The sequence below is a fragment of the Aythya ferina genome (genome assembly GCF_964211825.1).
Source record: "Aythya ferina genome assembly, chromosome: 4".
NCBI lineage: Eukaryota > Metazoa > Chordata > Aves > Anseriformes > Anatidae > Aythya > Aythya ferina.
The window spans coordinates 66153758-66175653 of NC_140300.1; the positions used below are offsets into that span (position 1 = coordinate 66153758).

Genomic DNA, 21896 nt, shown 5'->3' on the forward strand with positions numbered 1-21896 from the left:
GTAAGCGATTATAGGTGGCTAAATTCTTCTCCTAGGAACGGGTTTCTCTAGCTGAGTGATTGGTAACAACAGTCGTGGAGAAGGCTGAGGTACTCAGCAATTTCTTTGCCTCCATCTGCACTGGTAGACAGGCTTCCCAAGTCCTTCATGGCCCTGAACCCATAGGTGGAGGCTGGGAGATCAAAGTCCCACCCACTGTAAGTAAAGAGCAGGTTCGAGACCTCCTGATGGATCTCAGCAGGGACAGGTCTATGGGACCTGATGACATGAACCCCAGGGTCTTGAGGGAACTGGCTGATGGAGTTGTCAAACCTCTCTCCATCCTAGTTGAAAAGTCCTGGCATTTCACAGAATCACAGAATTTCTAGGTTGGAAGAGACCTCTAGATCATCAAGTCCAACCTCTGACCTAACACTAACAAGTCCTCCACTAAACCATATCACTAATATTGTTGATACAAATACATCAATGCCAAACAGAGGACTAAGGAGAATCTCCATCCTTTACTGGATGCAGGGGTCAACTTTGTAATGAGAGATGAGGAAAAGGCGGAGGTGCTTAATGCCTTCTTTGCCTCAGTCTTTAGCAGCAATGGTGGTTGTTCTCTGGATAGCCAGTACCCTGAGCTGGCGGAAGGGGATGGGGAGCAGAATGTGGCCCTCACTATCCACGAAGAAATGGTTGGCGACCTGCTAGGGCACTTGGATGTGCGCAAGTCGATGGGGCCGGATGGGATCCACCCAAGGGTACCGAGAGAACTGGCAGAGGAACCGGCCAAGCCGCTTACCATCATTTATCAGCAGTCCTGGCGATCGGGGGAGGTCCCAGTCGACTGGCGGCTAGCAAACGTGACGCCCATTTACAAGAAGGGCCGGAGGGCAGACCCGGGAAACTACAGGCCTGTCAGTTTGACCTCAGTGCCGGGGAAGCTCATGGAGCAGATCGTCTTGAGAGTCATCACGCAGCACTTGCAGGGCAAGCAGGCAATCAGGCCCAGTCAGCATGGGTTTATGAAAGGCAGATCCTGCTTGACGAACCTGATCTCCTTCTATGACAAAGTGACGCGCTGGGTGAACGAGGGAAAGGCTGTGGATGTGGTCTACCTTGACTTCAGCAAGGCTTTTGACACCGTCACCCACAGCATTCTCCTCAAGAAACTGGCTGCTCTTGGCTTGGACTGGCGCACGCTTCGTTGGGTTAGAAACTGGCTGGATAGCCAGGCCCAAAGAGTCATGGTGAATGGAGCCGAGTCCAGTTGGAGGCCAGTCACTAGTGGAGTCCCCCAGGGCTCGGTGCTGGGGCCGGTCCTCTTTAATAACTTCATCGATGATCTGGATGAGGGCATTGAGTGCACCTTCAGTAAGTTCGCAGATGACACCAAGCTAGGTGCGTGTGTCGATCTGCTTGAGGGTAGGAAGGCTCTGCAGGAGGATCTGGATAGGCTGCACCGGTGGGCTGAGGTCAACTGTATGAAGTTTAACAAGGCCAAGTGCCGGGTCCAGCACCTGGGGCGCAATAACCCCAAGCAGAGCTACAGGCTGGGAGATGAGTGGTTGGAGAGCTGCCAGGCAGAGAAGGACCTGGGAGTGATGGTGGATAGTCGGCTGAATATGAGCCAGCAGTGTGCTCAGGTGGCCAAGAAGGCCAACGGCATCCTGGCTTGTATCAGAAACAGTGTGACCAGCAGGGCTAGGGAGGTGATCGTCCCCCTGTACTAGGCTCTGGTGAGGCCGCACCTTGAGTACTGTGTTCAGCTTTGGGCTCCTCGCTACAAGAAGGACATGGAGGTGCTTGAGCGGGTGCAGAGAAGGGCGATGAAGCTGGTGAGGGGCCTGGAGAACAAGTCCTACGAGGAGCGGCTGAGGGAGCTGGGCTTGTTCAGCCTGGAGAAAAGGAGGCTCAGGGGCGACCTTATCGCTCTCTATGGGTACCTCAAGGGAGGCTGTAGCGAGGTGGGGGTTGGCCTGTTCTCCCACGTGCCTGGTGACAGGACGAGGGGGAATGGGCTTTAAAAGATGTTTAGATGTAGAGCTCATGGATATGGTTTAGTGGGGACTGTTAGCGTTAGGTCAGAGGTTGGACTCGACGATCTTGAGGTCTCTTCCAACCTATCTTGTCTTAGTAAGTATTCTCCAGGTGAGTTTGTTGCGATGGCCTTGCTGAAGCTTATTACTTGAGGATTCTATTTATTCACATTATAGGTTAAAAATCTGTGCTTAATGTTGAGCAAGTCTGCAATTTTTTTCTTTGCTATTTGGAGTGGGAATGAAACAACAGCATTATTTTAACTGAACCTATACATACTGCTATTCTATTCAAAGAAGACTGAATTTCACCCCTTTCTAAAAGAAAATAATAACTGTTCTAAAGAAACCTACTCTATACTGTATGTATTGCTGATTGTTTTTAAACTTAGACTTTTGACCAAGAAGCTGTCATCTTAGGCCTCTCAACAGTATGTATTCATTGCCTAGCTACTAACAAATAATGAGAGCATTGATTCACTGAAAGGAGAAAAAAACTGGAACGCATTAGACTATTAAATTAAAAATTTATTCCAATTAGTACTGGGGGGACTGCTTTCTACCCTACTAAATTAGGCAGCTGGGAATTAATGGCAAGTGAAAATCATTATAACGACAGTCCTTTTTGGTAATGATTTGAGAAAGTTTCTGACAGTGTCACCGTGACCTCAAAGAGTTTCAATTGCTTTCTGTGCTGAAGATGCATAAATGTTGATTAGTGGCAAAGGGCTTTGGAGTACTTTCTAGTAAAGCTAAGCCTTTCCTAAATTTCTAAGGTCTGACATCTAACTTGTCAGTTAGTGTAATAAGCAGTCCATCTCCATTTGTTCAAATAGCACACTTGTGTGCTTAAGACGAAGAATTCTATGATTTGATACATGATATTTAATGGCAATCCAGAGAGCCTTCAATGAATAAGTGATTTGCTTATTAAGTGAGTGCATATTTTCATTCATTGTCCTTTTAAACCTAGAATATGCTGTTTCATTGCCATTTTATATTATATGCACAGTATTTCTGTTAAGTTTATGAGAAGAATGGGCACCGTCGGAGAAATCTTGCAGATGCCATTTAAACTGCAAAGCCACACAATGAGTAGAAATAAATGGAAATAGAATTGCAGGTAAAAGACCCATAAGCAGAACGAAGAATAGGTTTTGTGTTTTGCTTTGTGGCAAGCCCAGTGTGTATTTTCTAGAAAGCTAATTGTATGCTGACTTCATCAGCAAATTTGTAGGGGCAAATACTATGACACAGCCAGGTTCTGTAAGTTTTCTGTAGTTGGTTGGCAAGGTGTCTGGCATCTGAATCTACTGGTTTGGCCATTTGTGAATTCAGATATAAAAGCCAGGTGTCTGATACTCTTATAGTTTTCTGTTCCTTAAGCTGCACGTGCATGGCAAACCAGCCTTAACCATTCAATTTAAACAGTTGTATAAATCATGGGGAAAGGCTTTACACTCATTCTATAGGTATTCATGTTTTTTTTTTCCATTCTAATGTTTAGGGAGCTAGATGTTTGTTAGAAGAAAATGTGCACACAGGTACTGAGAGAGTCCTTTTAAGCATTAAAATTTTAAAAGTACGGAGGAGTAGTAACAAAGCCTGTAAAATCTATGCATTGCAGTATGTCCGACAAGGGGACATGTTTCTTAGTCTCTCTGAGATGTAGGTACCTTTCCAAGGTGGAATATTACATTTTGATCTGATGTTAGGTGAATCTTGTTATAGGATGCCTTGCTTCCTCAAGTTCCCACTTCACTGCCCATTCAACTGCAATAACTAAAAAAAAAGTCAGTAATTGCCTTTACAGTTTTTCTTTGTGAAAAAGAACAGAACAAAGAAACTGGGGAAAATATTCGGTAGCGGAAAAATGACATTTCAGCAGAAGCCTTTCTCAAAGAATGATTTAAAACCCTGTTTACCAGAGCAGCTGTAGGCCAAAGTTACCATGGAAACAGAAAGAATTCAAATAATATTAGCAATAGCATATCTATTATGTTATTGCATTAATGATGCCATAGCAAAGGGTCACTTGTGGTTTGATTTAAAGGGCTCAGTTTTTAGTGATTTATCACCAATATTACAGGCTACAAATTAGAATTAGAAACAGAAGATTCAGTCTCGAATTGGCTTGTATTGTGAGGAAAAAAGTAACATTTTCATGTTACTGGAAAAAAAATATTTATTTAAACATATGTTTAGGAGATTTTTGAGTTTTTCATACGTGGCAAGATTATAGTCTTTTATGAGAAATAAGTTAATGCTCAAGCTATAAAATGGGTTATCTTCATTTAGCATCCAAAATTCCTGACTCCATCACAAGTAGAGTTGTGATGACACAACTAAAACGGTGACATTTTGTGGGAAGATTACGTGCAAGAATAACAGATCAAATCTTGAGCTTGCTATACCTTTGCATATACCTTTTTCTGCATTGCTTTTCAGAAATACTGAAAACACATTGTAAGCAATGTTGGTTTTGTTTGGAGAAATGGGGTTTAAATTCCACTGTCCATACAGGGATGGTGGCAGAGGGGGAATTGTTATTTTGTGTTTTGTCAGAAGAACAACATTCTCTAAAGAAATTGCCAAGGTTTGCCTTTCAGAGCAGTGGTGAGCAGTGGTGGATTATCAGGATTGTAATGCTTAGGTTCTGCCTCTTGTATCCCATGAATTTAAATGTTTCTATTTTAGGGAGGACAACTCCTCACTAGTAATGTGGTTACATTCTTTTTTTTTTTTTTTTTTTTCCCCTCTGCATACTACTGGCAAAGAAAAGCCAAAAATTAATTCCAAGATTGATTACATTTGATTTTTGACTATTTAGATGTTGGCTGAAGCATTGACTTGGGTGTTGTCAGAACAGAGTGAGAAGTCTCTAGTTGCCAGAAGGTTTAGCCGTAAGTTATGTGTTTAATTTCAATGTTTTTAGTGTTTTACCTGACCAATCCATGCATTGAATGACCTGTTGAACACACATCCCTTAAGTGCATGCAAATACAGAATAGTCTGAATTGTTTTCTATGTAAATGCAGGACAGAGATACCTAAGGAGCTTTCTCTGTGTCTGGCACAAAAATCTGGCACAGGAGATGTAGAAAACTTTCCCAAAGCTATATGATGATAATGACTGTACTAGAATGCTCGCATAGTGCTTTGCCTATTACAAAAGCTGTAAAAGCAGTAACTAATCCACAAAGCAAATTATGTGCTGCAGATGTATCCATCTGCTGAGAGAAAAGCATGTGTGTGTATGACTGGGGAAAAAAAATCTATTAAGGCTTTATTTGGTCATTTTAAGCTTTATTGCATTTCTTTGAATGCATTTTTATCCTTTCTCAACAAAAGATTTTTTTTTTTCTAGAGTTCTGTTAGTGAAAATTAGAGATTGATGTATGAAAAATGTTCACACCTTTTTTCTTTCAAATGCAGAAAATCCTGTTGTCATGATACAATGAAAGTGAACCTCAGCACTTCAGAATTATTTGGAAAAAAAATGGCAAACAAGCAAAAAAGTGCCTCTGACTGAAATGTTTTTGTTTTCTTTTTCTTTTATTCACAGACTCAAATCTCAAGCTTTCTGGTGCACAGAAGCATGTACACATTTTAAATGTGGCTTTTGCTTTGATATTCTACTGCTTGACAGTTAATTCAATGTTAAGTGAGTGCTGCTTTGTTAAGAACTGATTCTTATCTAGTAGTTGACTTGAAGATGGATTCATTTGAATACTTTAGCAGAATCATAAAAAATAGTAAATTTTAAAGGCTGAGGGCATCTGTTCCCTCCTGGTTCTCTAAGAGCTGTTTGCCTGTGCAGCTAGCTCATGTGTTGCAAATGGTTATATGAACCTTTGCATACATGTTTGCAAGTTTGGGAATTAGAGGTTGCTATAAGGGGGCTGTTTAGACACTGGCAAATGAGTCCAGTTTTGCCAGGGTGTGGGTACTGGTGATGGTTATGGTCCTTGGCATCTCCCTTACTGAGGCAGCGGCAGCCGAGCTCCTGCACTCTCTGATGTTGGAAACTGGAACCTAAGTGTGCAGCTTCTTCTTTCCACATACACACTCATACCTTGCTCATCCTTGGTGGTTTTGTGCTTCTCAGCCTCCTCCCTGAAAAGAAGGGGTGAGGACCTTGCCTGCCTCTCCCATAGGTCATCTTATTTTTGGAACCAGGACTTGCCCTGTTCCATCACACAGCTTTCCTGCCTGTTCTGCCTCCTCTGTTGTTATCTTACAGGCTGTTTGGTTGCGTGTTTTGTTGTACACTGTTTGTGCAACTATGCCACAAGTCTCTGAATATTTGGAGTTGATTATTATTTATATATTTATTATTTATATACCTTTGCTTGATGTGTTCGTTATAAGTTACTTATGTGCTCTTATTAATTACACTCTTAGTGGTGTTATGGTGTTACAAAAATCATATGCACTGGTCATATCATATGCCTCTCTATTTTTGTATACATATATATGAGTGCAAGTAAAATACTAATTGTATAATTGGTTACATGTGCAAAGGTGAATCCACTGGTGTTCAAAAGTATTCTTGTAGAGGCAGATAACACCGCTTCATTGTGATCAGTACTGTAGTACGGTCATCCACTTCTGGCTTTCATCTGCACATTATCCTCAGCAGTACTGTAGCATTTGGATGACCAAACAGCAGAAAATGTGTTTAGGTGGGCTGGCAGCAGCTCCAGGTGCTATGCAGGAAGAAGAGCTGCAGGTGTATGATGGGAGGGTGAGGAAGGTGCTGGTCACATCACAGTACCCTGAAATATGGTTCATGTATGTGCTTCTCTAATGACAGGAAAGTTGGTTAATACTGTAGAGTGACTGTTGGTGCTGTATATCAACATGTTATTTGCTCACTCTTTCACCCATGAACTTCTGAAGGCAGATGTCACTTCCCTCTGGTTTGATCCTGATTGACTCCACAGTGTATGGCCTGACAGGAGCACTGTCAGCTCCTGCCACCAGAGGTGCTCAAGCTTTGTGTTGTGTTATACTTCTGTGGCTTCAGCCGGAAGACTGTATTGCAGTAGTGAACCCCATATGGGTCAGTGCAAACTGAGAAGTTAGGAGAGTCCATTAGTTATTAGTTATAATCGATCAGGCAAAAGGAGCATCATTACAGACATTGATTTAATGCACAAAGAGAATCAAAAGGGCAGAAACAAGAGTAGGATGGAAGATGGTATGCTTCCCTTGCACAGCCAGAACTGTGTGCAAAAAATATTTTGAGGAGCAGTACAATGGATCTGAGCTCTGTACTTGGACAATTTTCTCCACTGATAATCCTCTGTCTTTGGGTCTGAAGGGCACATTCATCTATATTATAAGTGAATTTCCACATTAGCTACAAAAAGAGTGTTCTTGCCAACCATTACAAGATGTATTTTTTTTTTTTTTTTTTACCTTTTCTAATGTCTCTCATATATGTGACTAGGGAATAATAAGCGTTTTGGGTGGTGCTATTCAGAAGAAAAGAATACTTTTAAGCTGCTCTTGGTATATGAAAGTTATCCAGAAACTTTACACTTGATGCAGAGACGTTTATACCATTGGCAGGGTTTCTGTTTGCAAGGCTTCATGTATTTTCATTTTCCTTTTGAAGTATGTGGGAGAGTGCAGAAGGCGAAATACTTCATTATGTCCATGAATTATTCAGGTACGGTTCTAGGAGTTAACATTACTTTAAATAGCTCAAGGTCTTTCATTTCCTTGAGTATATCTCAGAGTTTTCATTCTTATGCTGATTGTACACCACATTTCTTTGCAGAGTACAATTTTGATGAAGTGATATCTTTTGGCAATCTCTAGAAATCATTTGAGACTTGAAATATTTAATTCTGATCTTTTCCGGCATCAGATATGCAGTGACCCTGAGCAGATACAGGTGAATTGCCATACATATGTTCTTACAAAAGAATCAAATTATTCTCCCTAGAGTGTGTTTTCTTTGTGTTCTTTCAAAAGCATTGATCTCAAATAGCCTTCCACATGTATTTCTACGGAGGGAAAAAAAAAGGAATCTATAATATTAAATACAAAAATAGTACTATAGATATAATAACAGGCTATTTTTCTTCCAAAGAGGAATTTAATAAACCACATTTAGTGCCTCATTTGTACTGGGAGGCATGAGCAGTAAGCCCTTATATTTTGGAAAACAAAACAAAAAAAAAACAAAACAAAACAACACAACACACACACAAAAAAACAGACAATAAGATTTGAAAACCTGTGTTCAGAAAATGGCTAAGAACAATAGCACAGAAGAGTATGATTCAGAAAGATGGCCAACACAGGGAGACAGGAAAACAAAACAGAACTCAAAGTATTTTTTGAAAAGTGGTTTTCATTCTTGTAGTTCTAAACTATCTTTGAAATTCCAGTGATTCTCACATAATCACTTATGAAAATGAGACATGGGCTATTGTATCAGGAAAAAAAAAAGTTTTAAAAGTTACTCTCCTGGATTTTAGGAATTTTCTAAAATACATGTATGTCCATATAGGATGTAGCTGCTGCTGCAGAAGTATGTTTCAGAGTGGTACTCCCATGACCAAAGCTCCTCTTCTTGGTTTGGATTCTGGTAGCAGTATTTTACATAGGCACACACAGAAATGAATGCAGGTCTTGGTCTCATGTTTGTTCTTCAGGAATACAGATGCAAATCTTAATCAAAAGCAACGTTAACAAAATGTATTCAGTATGTTCAAGCTCATGATAGTAAGGTTGTATCATTGTGTGTATTGCCCAAGTTAGCATTCAGTGACTTCTGTGGGTGGCATCTTCAGCCATATTTGTCTGACAAATATCTATGAACTGAGTAACTGTGAACATGTAAGCACTTCAGTCTTGTAGCAGCATTAAGTTGCTTACTGGACCTCAAGATCTCAAAGGTCTTGAACAATCTCCAAGCAATAGTCAAGATTTTGTTGGAATATCACCGTACTGTAATGAAATGGAAATCTCTGGCACCTGTGTAATAGAACTGTGAAAACCATGGGAAAATGCCAGGTCCCAGTGGCAACATTTGTGTGAATATACAAAAGTACTGATCAGAGAACAGCCTACATCCCTTTGCTTAAACACAAAAAAGTTGTCAGAGCTGAATCTCCCTCAAGATACTAGCACAGAAAATGAAAGGAAACACAAGCTATTGAACACCATATTGACTATGGACTGCATGTTAATTAAAATAAAATTACAAAATAATGCATGCAACTCTCTGAAGATGCTGGTAATGGCAGAGAACCTGTGTCAGCTGCAGTTAGGACATTGCTATTACTTTATTATTTCAATGGTGTCTGAGAGGGAAGTCAAGAATAAAAATGTGTGTAAACATAAATAAATGATTTTTTAAATTTGGTTCCATTGATTTCTGGATTTTTTAAATGAGCAGATTTCACACCTAGAGCCTAGAGAGTTCAGTATATTAGTTAATATACTGAATTACTAAATTAGCAATTATTCAAATATTAGTTGTTAATGTTCAGTTCTGTATGGATTTGCCCTACCTTGTTTATATACGTTGTGCAATTTATATGATTTTGTAAGGTCCATTTTGGAACTGAATTGCATTGTTTGATGAAATAATATGCTTTAGTACATTTGTATATTCATATGTATGTCTTATTGTCATTTTTGAATATCAGGGTAGTCAGTTTTTAAATGAGTATAGTTTAATTCCACAAGCAGTAATTTTACTAGCTATTTATATGTTTAAACTGGTTATTCGGAGTAATAATAATAATAAACAACAATAAAAGGGGTTTCATAAAGAAAATGTTATTTGGTTTTTGTTGTTTAATTAAGCCTAACAGTAGAAGTGAGACCTGTTATGTTGGGAATTTAATATGTACTTATTACTAAATCTCTTCTTATTTATTGCAGCTTTCAAACTTTCTAAAAGTTGTAGACTCTAGGTTGGAATAGGGCTAAAAACATTGAAATGCTTTACTGTTTTGGAAAAGGACCAAGAACACATATATTACACTTAAGATTTCCTTGGAGTGAATACAAGAAAGAAAACTAGGAAGAAAGACAGAAATAGGGAAGGAACTATGATAGGTAGGTAGCCTCCTTCAGCAATCCTGGGTAAACTTACTGGATGGGACTTATATTATAGTTGGATGGAAAACTGTAGCTAAACGCCTTTTGTTTTGATGAAAGAATTTTCAATGCAAAAATACTTACTGAAAAGTTACTGAAATATTCTACTGAAATATTCTTGGGTTAATGCTGTGTTCTGCTACAGCCATCAAAGAACAAATGTACTGTTACATTTATCAAAAGTAGTCTGAAACAGTGTACAAGTTACTGTTTTTTCTTCCACATTATTAATATTTTAAATATAATTGTTAAATTCTTGTTTAAATGTAAACTTGTTTGCATAGCCATAGTATTTCACCATGTCAAAGTTAGAAAAGTATGGAAACTGGGGCTGAAGCATGTCTTGAACAGGAAAACTGGAAAAATGACACCTGAGAGATGGGCAAATGGTAATTTCAGTATACCCTGACCTTCTCTCAGATACCGTTGGTCCATTTCTCTCTACTCTTCTTCCAACTAAGAAAATTCCAACTTCCCTTTGGGTTTCTGCATCTTAGGTATTGGTCTATTAAAATAACAGCGATGGAGGTCAGAATAGATACACTTGAGTGCTGTAACAAAAAGAGCGTGTAAAGACTCTGGATGGAGATGCGCTCAAAGTTACTTTATACTGAGCTTTGCATACAGGTTCTGCTCAAGGAAGCAGATGCTGCTGAGTGCTGCCTCCACAGTGGCTGATCAGCCTGCGTTGATGCAGGGGTGTGTTGTAGTTGTTAATGCAACCACCACAGAGGGAGAGACGCTGAGGTATACAAAATGGTTAGATAAATTGGAAGGAAAAAAACACCACCATGTTATTTCCTGATCCATTTTAAAGGCAGAATGGGGCTAGAAGTCAAGTGGGAAGCAGACACAGAAGTAGGAAATATGTCTCAGGGCTTATAAAGGGGCTATTACAAACTAAATAAGAAGGTTTTGCTGCAGAGCTTCTGCCCTTGCTAAATGATTTACCTTCTGGAACAAATAAATATGTCACCATAAATAGACAACAAACCTTTCATTGGAACGTTGATGGAAATGTTCGTTTCTTTATGTAACAATGCCTTAAAACTATTCTCTTTGAATGCTGGTTTAGGGCTTCATCTCTCTCTTTTATTTTCTCAGTCCCTCTTTAATTATTATTATTATTATTATTTTTTTTTTTTTTTTTTTTTTTTAATTTAATTGCCTTGCTCTTCAAAGAGTGTAGTAGCAGTAGTGAGGGGGAGAGCAGGGAGAGGGTCAAAAGGTATTCAGCTTAAGAAATTACAGATGTTACCAATTGTCATATCAACAAAGGAGTTGCAAGGAGTGATGAAACTCCTAGCTAGGAGGCATAGGAGTGGAATACATTGGCATGTCTCAGAGCAGTACTGCTGAACTGTGGCATTAAGCAGATCCTTCTAGGGACCTTCTATTATGTTTTATATCTATATATTTACAGAAAATATTACTGTGAAGACAGAAGTTGGAACTTTACCAATGCTCCTCTGCTTGGATGTGCTTTTATGCATTCATGAGTTTGTTTATACCTCTTTTGCCTCTGGGGAGTGATTCCTTGCAAGCAAATGTTCCTCCTCAGTGGTGGATAACAAGAAGGAAGCCACTAAACTGGCAGAGTTGACACATCTAGCAGATAGAGAAGCTCACCGTGGCAAGTGTTCATTCCTGTGGTGGTGGGTAGCAGCTGCTTTGTTTGTTCCCAGTTTTGTGAATTGTTCTTTTATAAAGAACAAGCAAACTCCTGAGGAAAGAGTGTTTGTTTGTTTGTTTGTTTAGTTAATTCTGAGAAAAATAAGTATCAGAATAAAACTTTATCACTTTTATCTTGTCTACTGTTGGCACAGTCAGAGAGGCTTAGGAAAGGGGAGACAAGGGGGTTACAGCTGCATGGGGAAGACATCGGGTGGATAAGCAGAGATGTCGCTGTAAGGAGCAGGGTACACACCAGCCTCGCAGGACATGGAAGAACTTCCCAGTCAAGGACAAGAACAGATAGATGGGGCATGATTTTTCTCTGCTCTGAAGGTTACTGGAAGCAAGGGCCTTCCTGAAAGGCAATTTTATACAGGAGGAGACTTGTACACAACATTTTATTTTTAGTCCATCTTACTCAGTGGAGTTTCTTCAGCTTAGAAGACAAGGCCTGTGAATCACTACATTTCTGCAGTAACTGCAAGGAAATTGCAGGCAATCTCACAAGACTTCTGATGATGCATGATGATGCACAAGGAGTAGGAGATACTGAACTACCTTGAAATCATGCTCATTGCTATTGTTATGGTTCCTCAAAGGATGTTTAGCATTAATATCAATATGGGTTCAGTTGGTCAACTGTAATATGAACAATATTTCCAACTTAAAGAAAAAACCTTTGTGCTACTTGCTTTCTACGTTTAACCAGTACTGGCATGAAAAACTTTTAGATACTGCTTAAAAATTGCAGGGATTGTTCTGGACCTTTTCACTGGAATGCTTTTATTAAGTAATAAAACAATAGAACAAGATATGTTTTACCTTCTCTGAGTTGTTTAATACATCATTTTGGTGAACCTTGAGTGCCTAATAATGTCTAAATTTAAAAATGGAATTTCAAAATAGAAGAAAAAGCTCTTAATTTGTTTAGACACCATTTCATTAATTTTTTTCTGATCTTACCTTGCTATAATCCTTGATTCTCCTTTTGGAAGACAGCTTGTAAAAACAGTTGGACTAGAGATGGTTAAGTCATGTCTCTTGGAATATATGAAAAAGAAAAGAAAACAAATTTTCGTAGTGTCTTGTTGCTATTTTGAAAGATACTTAGCTGCTAACAGATCTGCATAAGCCCTAAATGAGATTTGTAGTCTTTGGTATTTCATTTGCTCCAACAGTGATTCAAAAGTTATTTAATTTTGCGGTTATCTATAACATTGAGCAATAGGTGTTCTCCCACTTTCATTTAATAGAAAAGACAGGGTTTTTTTTTTTGTTTTGTTTTGTTTTTTTTTTTTTAATTATTTTATTTTTAATATCAGAAAACTGGTTTTACTTTGGGTTTTTGTTCTGTGTTAACATAAATGCAGACTAGATAAGTATGTATCTACGCAGGTATCAGATACCATAACCTGATACAATGCATCTGCATACTGCATTTTCATTAGTATGCTTTTGTTTTCTATGGTAAGAAATGATTTGATTATTGAATATCTACGTTTTGTCACCTTGAGGAAAAGAAATAGTTACTATGAAGAAGGTTGGCTAGCAGATCTCTGAGTTAAATTTTGAATGTTAAGATAAAGGGATTAAGATGTTCTGTGCTTGATGTGACTGTAGTCACATGTGATGGATGTTTTCCTTTGTATGGAAGTTTCTCCACTTGATAATTCTCACTTTCTGTGCTCGGCATTTATAAATGCAATAACAGCATTAACAATGGGTTCTGCATCTCAGAAGAGGTATTCTCATGCTAGCAGTAAGCTAGGGAAAGAAAGCAAAAACAGTTATTGTTGCCTGTGCACTGTTTCTGAAATAGTGGAAAACAGAATTTAAAGAAATCCTTACTTGAGAGTTGAATAAGTGTAAGCTTTGAGTGTGAATAAGAATTGACATCTCTTATGGAGGGAAAAATACTTGAAAGAATTAGAAGGAACATAAAAAAAAATACTGTTAAAAGTGAGGTCAGGAAGGGCTTTTACTAGTCTGAGGTATACTACTCTTATATTTCTCTGCTTTCTTTACAGCAGATTTCTATAGCAATCTCTAGCCCCCCAAACAGGTTGATTCATGGCTTCTTGCATGCTGAAATCCAGTGTCCCTTGGTTTAAATTTGAGTGGGCAGCATAAGGGATGTCTGGGGTGCCAACATATTAAAGGGGGGGGGGGGTGTCTACTGATTTTTTTCTCTGGGGAATAGGCTATGGATCATGCCTGTTGTAGATTTGTAGATTTTCAAACAAAATACTATCTGGAGAATATGTGTATTTTTGATTAGACATTGGAACTGTGGAGAAGATTATGAATGTCATGATATTATCATGTCAGAAGAAATGCTTACCTGACTGTATGTGATACTACTAACTCTATTTTCACCTGTTGAGCATAGCATCTTTAAATTGGTAGAGACTAGAGAAAACAATCGCCTCCTCTCTTTGTTTTCCATAATTGCCTGTGGTGAGCATAGGAATGGAGAACAATAAATAGGTGAACTGTCCTGGTGTGGGTTGCCTGCAGCCATGCTACCAGCAGTTCACTTTGTTCCTCTCTGAGTGGTGAGAGCAGAGGCTGTCTTCAGCCAGGGCTCCCTGTATGGAGCTGTCTACGTTTGTGGGTCACCTACTTAGAGACCGATTGTTGTCTTGTGGATGGCTACAAGTAATGATTGTCCGAACAGGCCTTTATTGAGGCCAAACTGAATGCCATTTCGTGACCACAAATGAAACCTGAACAGTGATACTGATGGAATATAAGCTCACAGAGTAAAGATGTCTACCTGAGGCACAATCACTTACTTTACCTTCCAAGAAGCAAATCCTGGAGAGAAAAGTGTAGTGCAAAGAAACTAAACTTGAGTTTCTTTTAATTTTAGACACCCAACCCCATTTAAAAATAATAAACAAATTCCGAAGATTGAATTATATAAGCCTCCCTTACCTGTCTGTGTTTGAAACTTAGCAAACAAAATGAATTACAAAGAGGGAATAGGGACCTAAGCACCTACACCTTACAGTCAGGCTTTCTTCTCTGTCATTGTAATTCTATACTACCCATATGAATACTTAAAATTCATGAATTGATTGCTCATGTCTGAATTTGCTGTTTATTCTGAACTTGTATCTCTTTATGTCTTGGATAAATAGAATAGTAAATCTCTGTTCCGATAATATTGGCAGACAATGCCAAAATGTAATGAAAAACAGATAGTGATAATTGTATATTGTGCTAAAAATAACATTTATGCTTCACAAAAAGTTATGTTTAAACTTGGGAAAATGCAAAAGGTATCATTGAACAGTTTAAAAAAAATAGTAATACAGACAGCATTACTTTTTTTTTTTTTTTTTTTTTTTTTCAGTTAAATGTTCAAGATCCTGTAAAACAGGGAATGGTGACAAATACATGTCCTACTTACATAACAAATACATGGCCTACTTGGATGGTTATTACATACATTTTCTCACTAGTCCAATGTTAATAGAAAAACTTCCTGTAGCAACTTAAACATATTTTCCAGGTCTGACTCTTCATTCTGTTGTGTAGAAGAGTTTGGTTAACCCATTTGTCTAAATGCTTATTTTTCTTTTGTTGTTTGTTTTTAATTTAATATGTATTAGGATGTTTTGAATAACTTGGGTTCCTGTGAGTTGGATGAAGATGACCTAATGCTTGACTTGGAGTTTGTAGAAGAACAACAACACCATCGTTCTGGTAAGACAGATAAATACTGACTATCTTCAAGGAGACTATTATTTTAGAAATATGATGAAAATGAGTTCAGTACAATTACTTGGAAATAGCGAAGAGTCATTTTCTTAGAAGGGAAGAGCAGTATGCATTTCTTAGTACGATTTCTAAATGCTTGTGCTGTTTGCTAGGAAGATGCTCTCACATACTGCATTCGGTCTTCATATGGGTGGGTTATCAAAGGGAAGACATTTTTATAGATACAGAATTCCATCTGCACAGCACCAAGAGCTGACCCATTTGATTTTCTAGATATTTAGAATGACTTTTTCCACCAGGCAGTTACCATTCTGATGTAACTGCAACCTGATTTTGTGTGTGCTAGAATAAGATGCTTCAAATAAACAAGACTTCCTTGTCTTCAGGCATGAGTTCAACTCGAATCTTTCACTCATGGTTGGTATGTACTCATGGCTGGTTAAGGCACTGTTGCACTGCATTGATTAATCACAATAGCCAAGGTGAACTTACAGTGTATTCAGAATAATTTTACAATAGGATTACCCAAGCCATGACACCTGCAGTGGGGAATCCTGCGTTCCTTTTCCCAAAAACAGTAGAAGTCCTGCTTGCTCCAAAGGACTCAAGAGAAGTGTAAAGTGTGCGAAATTTATACTTAATCAGAGGTAGAGGTCTGAATTTGTACTCTGTTATGACTTGATATATATTTTTGATACTCTAATAATCACAAGGATGCTTATAAGTAGGAATATCTCTGACTATCTCTTTCACATGCTTTTTTCTGACCCTTTACTACTTCATCCACACATGGATATACCGACACTGCCCATTCATAAAGACTCATGTGGATGTGGGTTTATGACAGATGTCCCTGCAGGTGTGTATTATTTTAAGTTCTGCTCCCTCCTTTGATGCAAATTTACGCAGCAAACGAGTACAGAGAAACCATTGCTGCTTGAATTACGCTCCTGTTTCCATTGTTCTCTGTATGATAATTCTTGAAGTTTGTATTTAACCATTGTGTTATACCATTTTAAACCTGTTTGCACACCTACCTTTAGAAAAAAACATGAGCTCCATTGCATTTGGTAGAAAGCAAAGTTGCTATGGAGGGCTATAACAGCAATGTGTATGATCATAGTTTCCTAAATCGTCAAGAGCTAGGAAGCTGGAGGGTACAATAAATTAACTGCACAGAAAGGTCCTTTTAAACCAATAATGAATAACACTGCTAAGTGGTTGCAGAAAGTCAACTCATGGGTGAAAAAACATGGGTCAAAAATTTCCAGAGACCAGCCTTGCTTTTTATAAGAAATTGTATTGTTTAGACTTGCTTATTCCCTGGGCCTGTTGGAAACAAATTAACTGGCAGAATCATTTTCCATAAATAAAATTTCCTAACATGTTGTGCTTTGCCTCATGTGTGTTTTCCTCCTTTTTTTTTTTTTTTTTTTTTTTTGATATTTTAAAGGACTGAATTAATGGTGACGGAAAAGTTATGCCCAGTGTATTATTAAAAAGACTTGTAGCAGGTTCTGGAAAAGCTAGGATTATAATGCCTATTTTACATTCTCTTTGTGGAAAAGTAATTAAGATGGAGATGTGATATGACACACAATCTTTCTACTCTTGGCTCATTATCCGGAGCAAATGAGATGCCTTTAAAATGGAAAGATCTACATAGGCCTTTGAAAAATGGTAGCCATTTCTGTTCTGAGCAGTAATGTAGAGACATGTTTGTTGCAGTATATACGTCATCTTTAAACACAAAGGTGTTTCTCTTAATAGCATTTGTTTGGTGATTTGTCTGTCTGGTGGTGGTGCTAGCTGCAGAAAATTTAGGATTGGCCTAGTTATCACTTGTTTTATTCAATAGTTCAGTTAGAAGAAAGAATTGGAAGAAGAGATCAACAGTATAAGGTGAACGAATTTCACCAGATAAAGAAGATGTCTTTGTTTATACTGGGTTAGGATCTGGCACAAGATAGTTATATGTGTTTGCTTAAAAGTCATTGTCTTAAGTCTTTTCTCATTGTAATATGGATTGATTTTCAGAGACTTTTATCAGCTTACTACTGAAGTACTTAAAGTCCTGAAGTTAGATGCTGCCATCTAAACATTTTTGACAGGTTGCTGTTCTGGCTGCTATCTTAAGCTTTGGCCTACTTCCAGGATAAAATCTTTTCAGCCAGAATTCCCGTTAGTAATACCATATCAGACTTTTGTTTGTTTGTTTTGGCCTTGTTTGTTTGTTTGTTTTATCCCAGTAGCCATCTCCATTGATACGTAAATAGCATTCTTTTTCAATTCAAATACATTATAATATATTTTCAAGACTTTTTTTTTTTTTTTTTTAGAAGATAGCAGATAAAATATATATTTTCTGAAAGATCTTTAATCTTGCCCTTTTCATAGAATCACAGGGAGACATGATACACAGATACCATGCTGAAGATAAACCAGTATTTGATTTTTTTTTTTTATTCTAATAGGATTTATTTAATGCAAGGGGTTATTTTAATTCTTTCAGCATGTAACTCTTCTGAAAACCAGAGTAAATAATTTTCCATGTATTTGTGAGTAGTTGATTTGTTGGGCTTTTTGTAAAAGCTTCTTTAAGGCAATGGCTTGCTTATGGCCTTTGCCAAAAGTCATTGAAGACAATCCCAGCCATGAAGATTTGTGAACCTCATTTTTCCTGTTGGTATGTACATCATACATAGGCTTTATCCCTGCACTGCATAAGCTTTATGTATTTAAACAGTTTTGTAGCAATATTTATTTATATTCATAACAAGTTCCCTAAGTTGCTCTGTATGTGTGACATTCACGTGTATTGTACTGTAGGTGTAGTCAGCTGGAAGTTAATGCAAGTGCTTTTAGATCTGTTATCAAAATGAGAGTGTTGATTAGTATAAAAATATGACATGAAAATAGAGAAATATGTGCTGCTTTTTGCATGAAAATCTTCACGTTGTCTTCAGGAAATCAAACTTACCAACACTAACGTGATTGTACTGCAAAAATATCCTATTATGTTCTACATGATAATTCTGATAATAACATTTATTAGGTTAGAGCCATCAGTCCTACAGCCATCTTACAATTTACTTGTGCCCCAACACTGCACTTTGTCTCCTTATAAGAAAATCTGTGGGGAATTACTATAATGGGAAATGTTCCAAGAGAAGCTCTGCTTGGTAATTTAATAAATATGTTGAAATATGAAGAGGTGTAATTGGAAAAGAATTCAGTTCTTCTGTTCTTACTGAGGGATAACTAATGAATCGGGCAAGTTCCTATTCTTCAAGAGCCTAAAAAAAATCTCAAAAATGACAAATTACATGGTTATAAGCGCTAGCATGACATCTTGACTTGAATATCCAAAAAATGTTCCTTGGTTAGGAGGCTATATGCAGCAGGCTCTAATATTGAAGCATAGCAATCCTCAATTGAAATGCCACACTTAGTGTAAATACAGTTGATGAGCTGGTTAATGGCGAATTGAGAAAGTCTCTTAACTGTCATTAGGAGCCCCAGAGTTTTAAAAATATATTAGTTAAAATCAGATTTGCAATGATTTCTGTTGTTTATCTGCTGTGGTTGAAAGGAATAGTATTTGTTAGGGTGTATAGTAGTATAGGCTGAGGATACGTCTTTCTGATTTTTCTACCAAAGTTGACAGTAAGTTGAGAATTTAATGAAACAATTATGATGTGTTGATCTCCTTTAATTTTGGTGACTGATTTTGAATAGAAAAATTAAACTCTGCTGGAAGATTTTCTGGGAGAAATGTGTATTAAGGAGTGAATTTTAAAACAGGAACTAGAAACCAGTTGACAGGCAAGGGAACATTGCTCCAAAAAGTAGAACTGTGTATTAATTAGTGTAATTAGTAGTTAATTAATGTGTAATAATGTAGAATTAGAAAGGTAGAAATGTAGAGGCCAAGATCTTTTGCCGCTTCTTTTGTTTGCTTTCAATTATTTATTTATTTTTTTATTACTCCAATTAAATTTGTGCTTGTGTTCTTGTTCTGTTCTCTGGTTGCCCTCCAGCAGCAGCCTCATGAAATGGAGTTCCTTCAGAAAGGTGCTGTGAACTGTGATGACTACTAGAAATTGCAAACTATCCCTAGCTTTTTATCTAACCATATGATTGAAGATAAGGAGATCCCTGCAAACCTAGTGTAGATGTTCCTACATTGAATGGAGAATTCTGTGCTCTGCGAGTCTAAGCATGGCTTTACAAGTCTGGAATCCTTAATTTCTGACCTTTCCTTTAGTGAGTTTAGTGTAGTAATTTCCTTCTTTTCCTTTTGTTTTTAAGACTATATTGCTGAGAAAGATAATGTAAAATAGAGACTTTTTATTATCCCACCTAACACAATTGCTTTCAAATCTAATAAAATAATATTTATGTATACTTAGTGAGTGGAGAGCATTACTGCATACAAATGCAGAATATTAATCAACTTGATTTGCTGAGATTTTTCCATACAGTTCTCTAGCTAGAGTGTTTAAAGCTAAGCATAATATGACATACATGATGAGCCTTGAGGGGGGCTTTTTATTACTCTAAGTAAATTAGACTTTTAAAATATGCTACAGTGTTGATTTCCTGTTGTAAACTAATGAAGTTAGCAGTTTCTATAGCAGGAAACCATGACCTGTTTATAGAAAGTGACAGCATTAATTTAACCTTACTTATTTTCGTTTTCCCTGGTGAAACATAACTTACAAGTATTGATTACTCAAATATATAATGAAGACCTTTATTTTCAGTGATATAAGCAGTGGAGAATTTATGAAAGCAATACACATTCACGCGGATGAGTTGTGTGCTTATGTTGTGCGTAGCCTATTGAAAAAAAAATATTTGGTGTTATCTGTTTAGCTGTGTTGTTCAAATATGACTGCAGTAAATAGTAGCCTTTTCTAAGAATTCACAAACGCATAGTTATGCAGGGTCTTGTGTAATTTCTTAACTATTTGCCATAGGTGTCAGAAAACTGGCCCTGCTACATCTTTAGACAAAGATATATGTGCACACCTGGGATTTGCAGTGAGCAGCCCAGCTGAAGTTGTTGGGAGCCCTCACAGTACTGGGTGTTAAGCACACACATGCCACATCTCCACATAGGGCTCCGAAGTATGCAATGGCTGTTCAAAAATGCAATATTGATTAGCTGTGTACCCAGGTTGGCCTGCTGCATCTATCATGTTGCTACTTGAATGCTTGCTGAATAGATTTGAATAATGTAGTTTGGTACAAGTTTCGGAAGAGATTTGTCTTCAGTCAGAGCTTTAGCCATTTTGGATTTAATACCTCAGCCTCATCTATAAAGCAATGATCCAACATACATGAAAACATGACTTGACAAATAATGTCTGAAATGGTGGCAGTGACAGAGATGTGCCTTATATACATCTATATCTCTCTCTATATATAGATATTATTAGTTGGTATTCAGAAAGAAGGGCCTACTCTTGGTGTAGTTTTGTATTAATATAAATGTAAAGAATGAGCTTGTGAAGTTCTGATGTAGCAATCTCTCTTACAATGTAACGTGTTCCTGTAGATCCAATAAAGCATAAAAAAAAATAATTACATAGATACTCTTTGTGTCTAAAATGTAATGCTGCAGGACAATGCTGTTTATCACTAGAATTGTTGAGTAGGAAGAATCACATATCAGTGAGATGATTAGAACCAACGGGCTCTACCTTTGATACATATTCTTATTAGATGATCTTTATTTGATGCACGCTAGTGAGGTCCAAACCATAGAGGGCTGGGTTGGAGTACTCCATCACAACACAAATAGTTAGTGTTCATAGTAACATTGTGTACATAGAAAACAATTATATACATATATCAATTTTTATATATAGTTATAGTTATGAATTTGGCAGATTCAGTTTTGCAGACTTCTGAGGATAAGGTAGAAACAGCATATTGGTTTTTGAAATGAATGCACAACATAAACATATTTATTTTAAATGTCAAATTGCTGTCACCATACCAGATCATGATCTATTAGTAACATAATTATGTTATTTATTAGCAATGTCTCCAACAAAAATGCAATTTGCTTGTTTTTGTGGAAATTAAAAAACATAAAAGGAATTTTTATGGTTTTTCTTTTATATCCAGATAGCGTGCAGGCCAATTGCCATCAGTACTCTGCCAAACCTAAGAGCTGATGTAATGACAGAGTGATATGAGGTAGTTGCTGAGTTACTCTAAATGTGATGAACAACCTGTATGAAAATTCTGTGGCTGGTTTGGAGCTACTACTATGTCAATTAAATTAATTAATTAATTAAATTATTTTTATTAATTCTAATGGAGGATAGGATTG

The 21896-nt window shown here is 37.4% G+C and overlaps 1 protein-coding gene across 6 annotated transcripts in view; it reads left to right on the top strand.

The window, feature by feature from the left end:
• Positions 1–21896, top strand: part of CCSER1 (coiled-coil serine rich protein 1) — a 695877-nt gene that overhangs the window by 163916 nt on the left and 510065 nt on the right. For all 6 annotated transcript variants that reach the window (XM_084516947.1, XM_084516950.1, XM_084516951.1 and 3 more), the window contains one exon: positions 15442–15535. In XM_084516947.1, coding sequence (XP_084373073.1) covers positions 15442–15535 — 94 coding nt within the window. The remainder of the gene's footprint in view (positions 1–15441; positions 15536–21896) is intronic.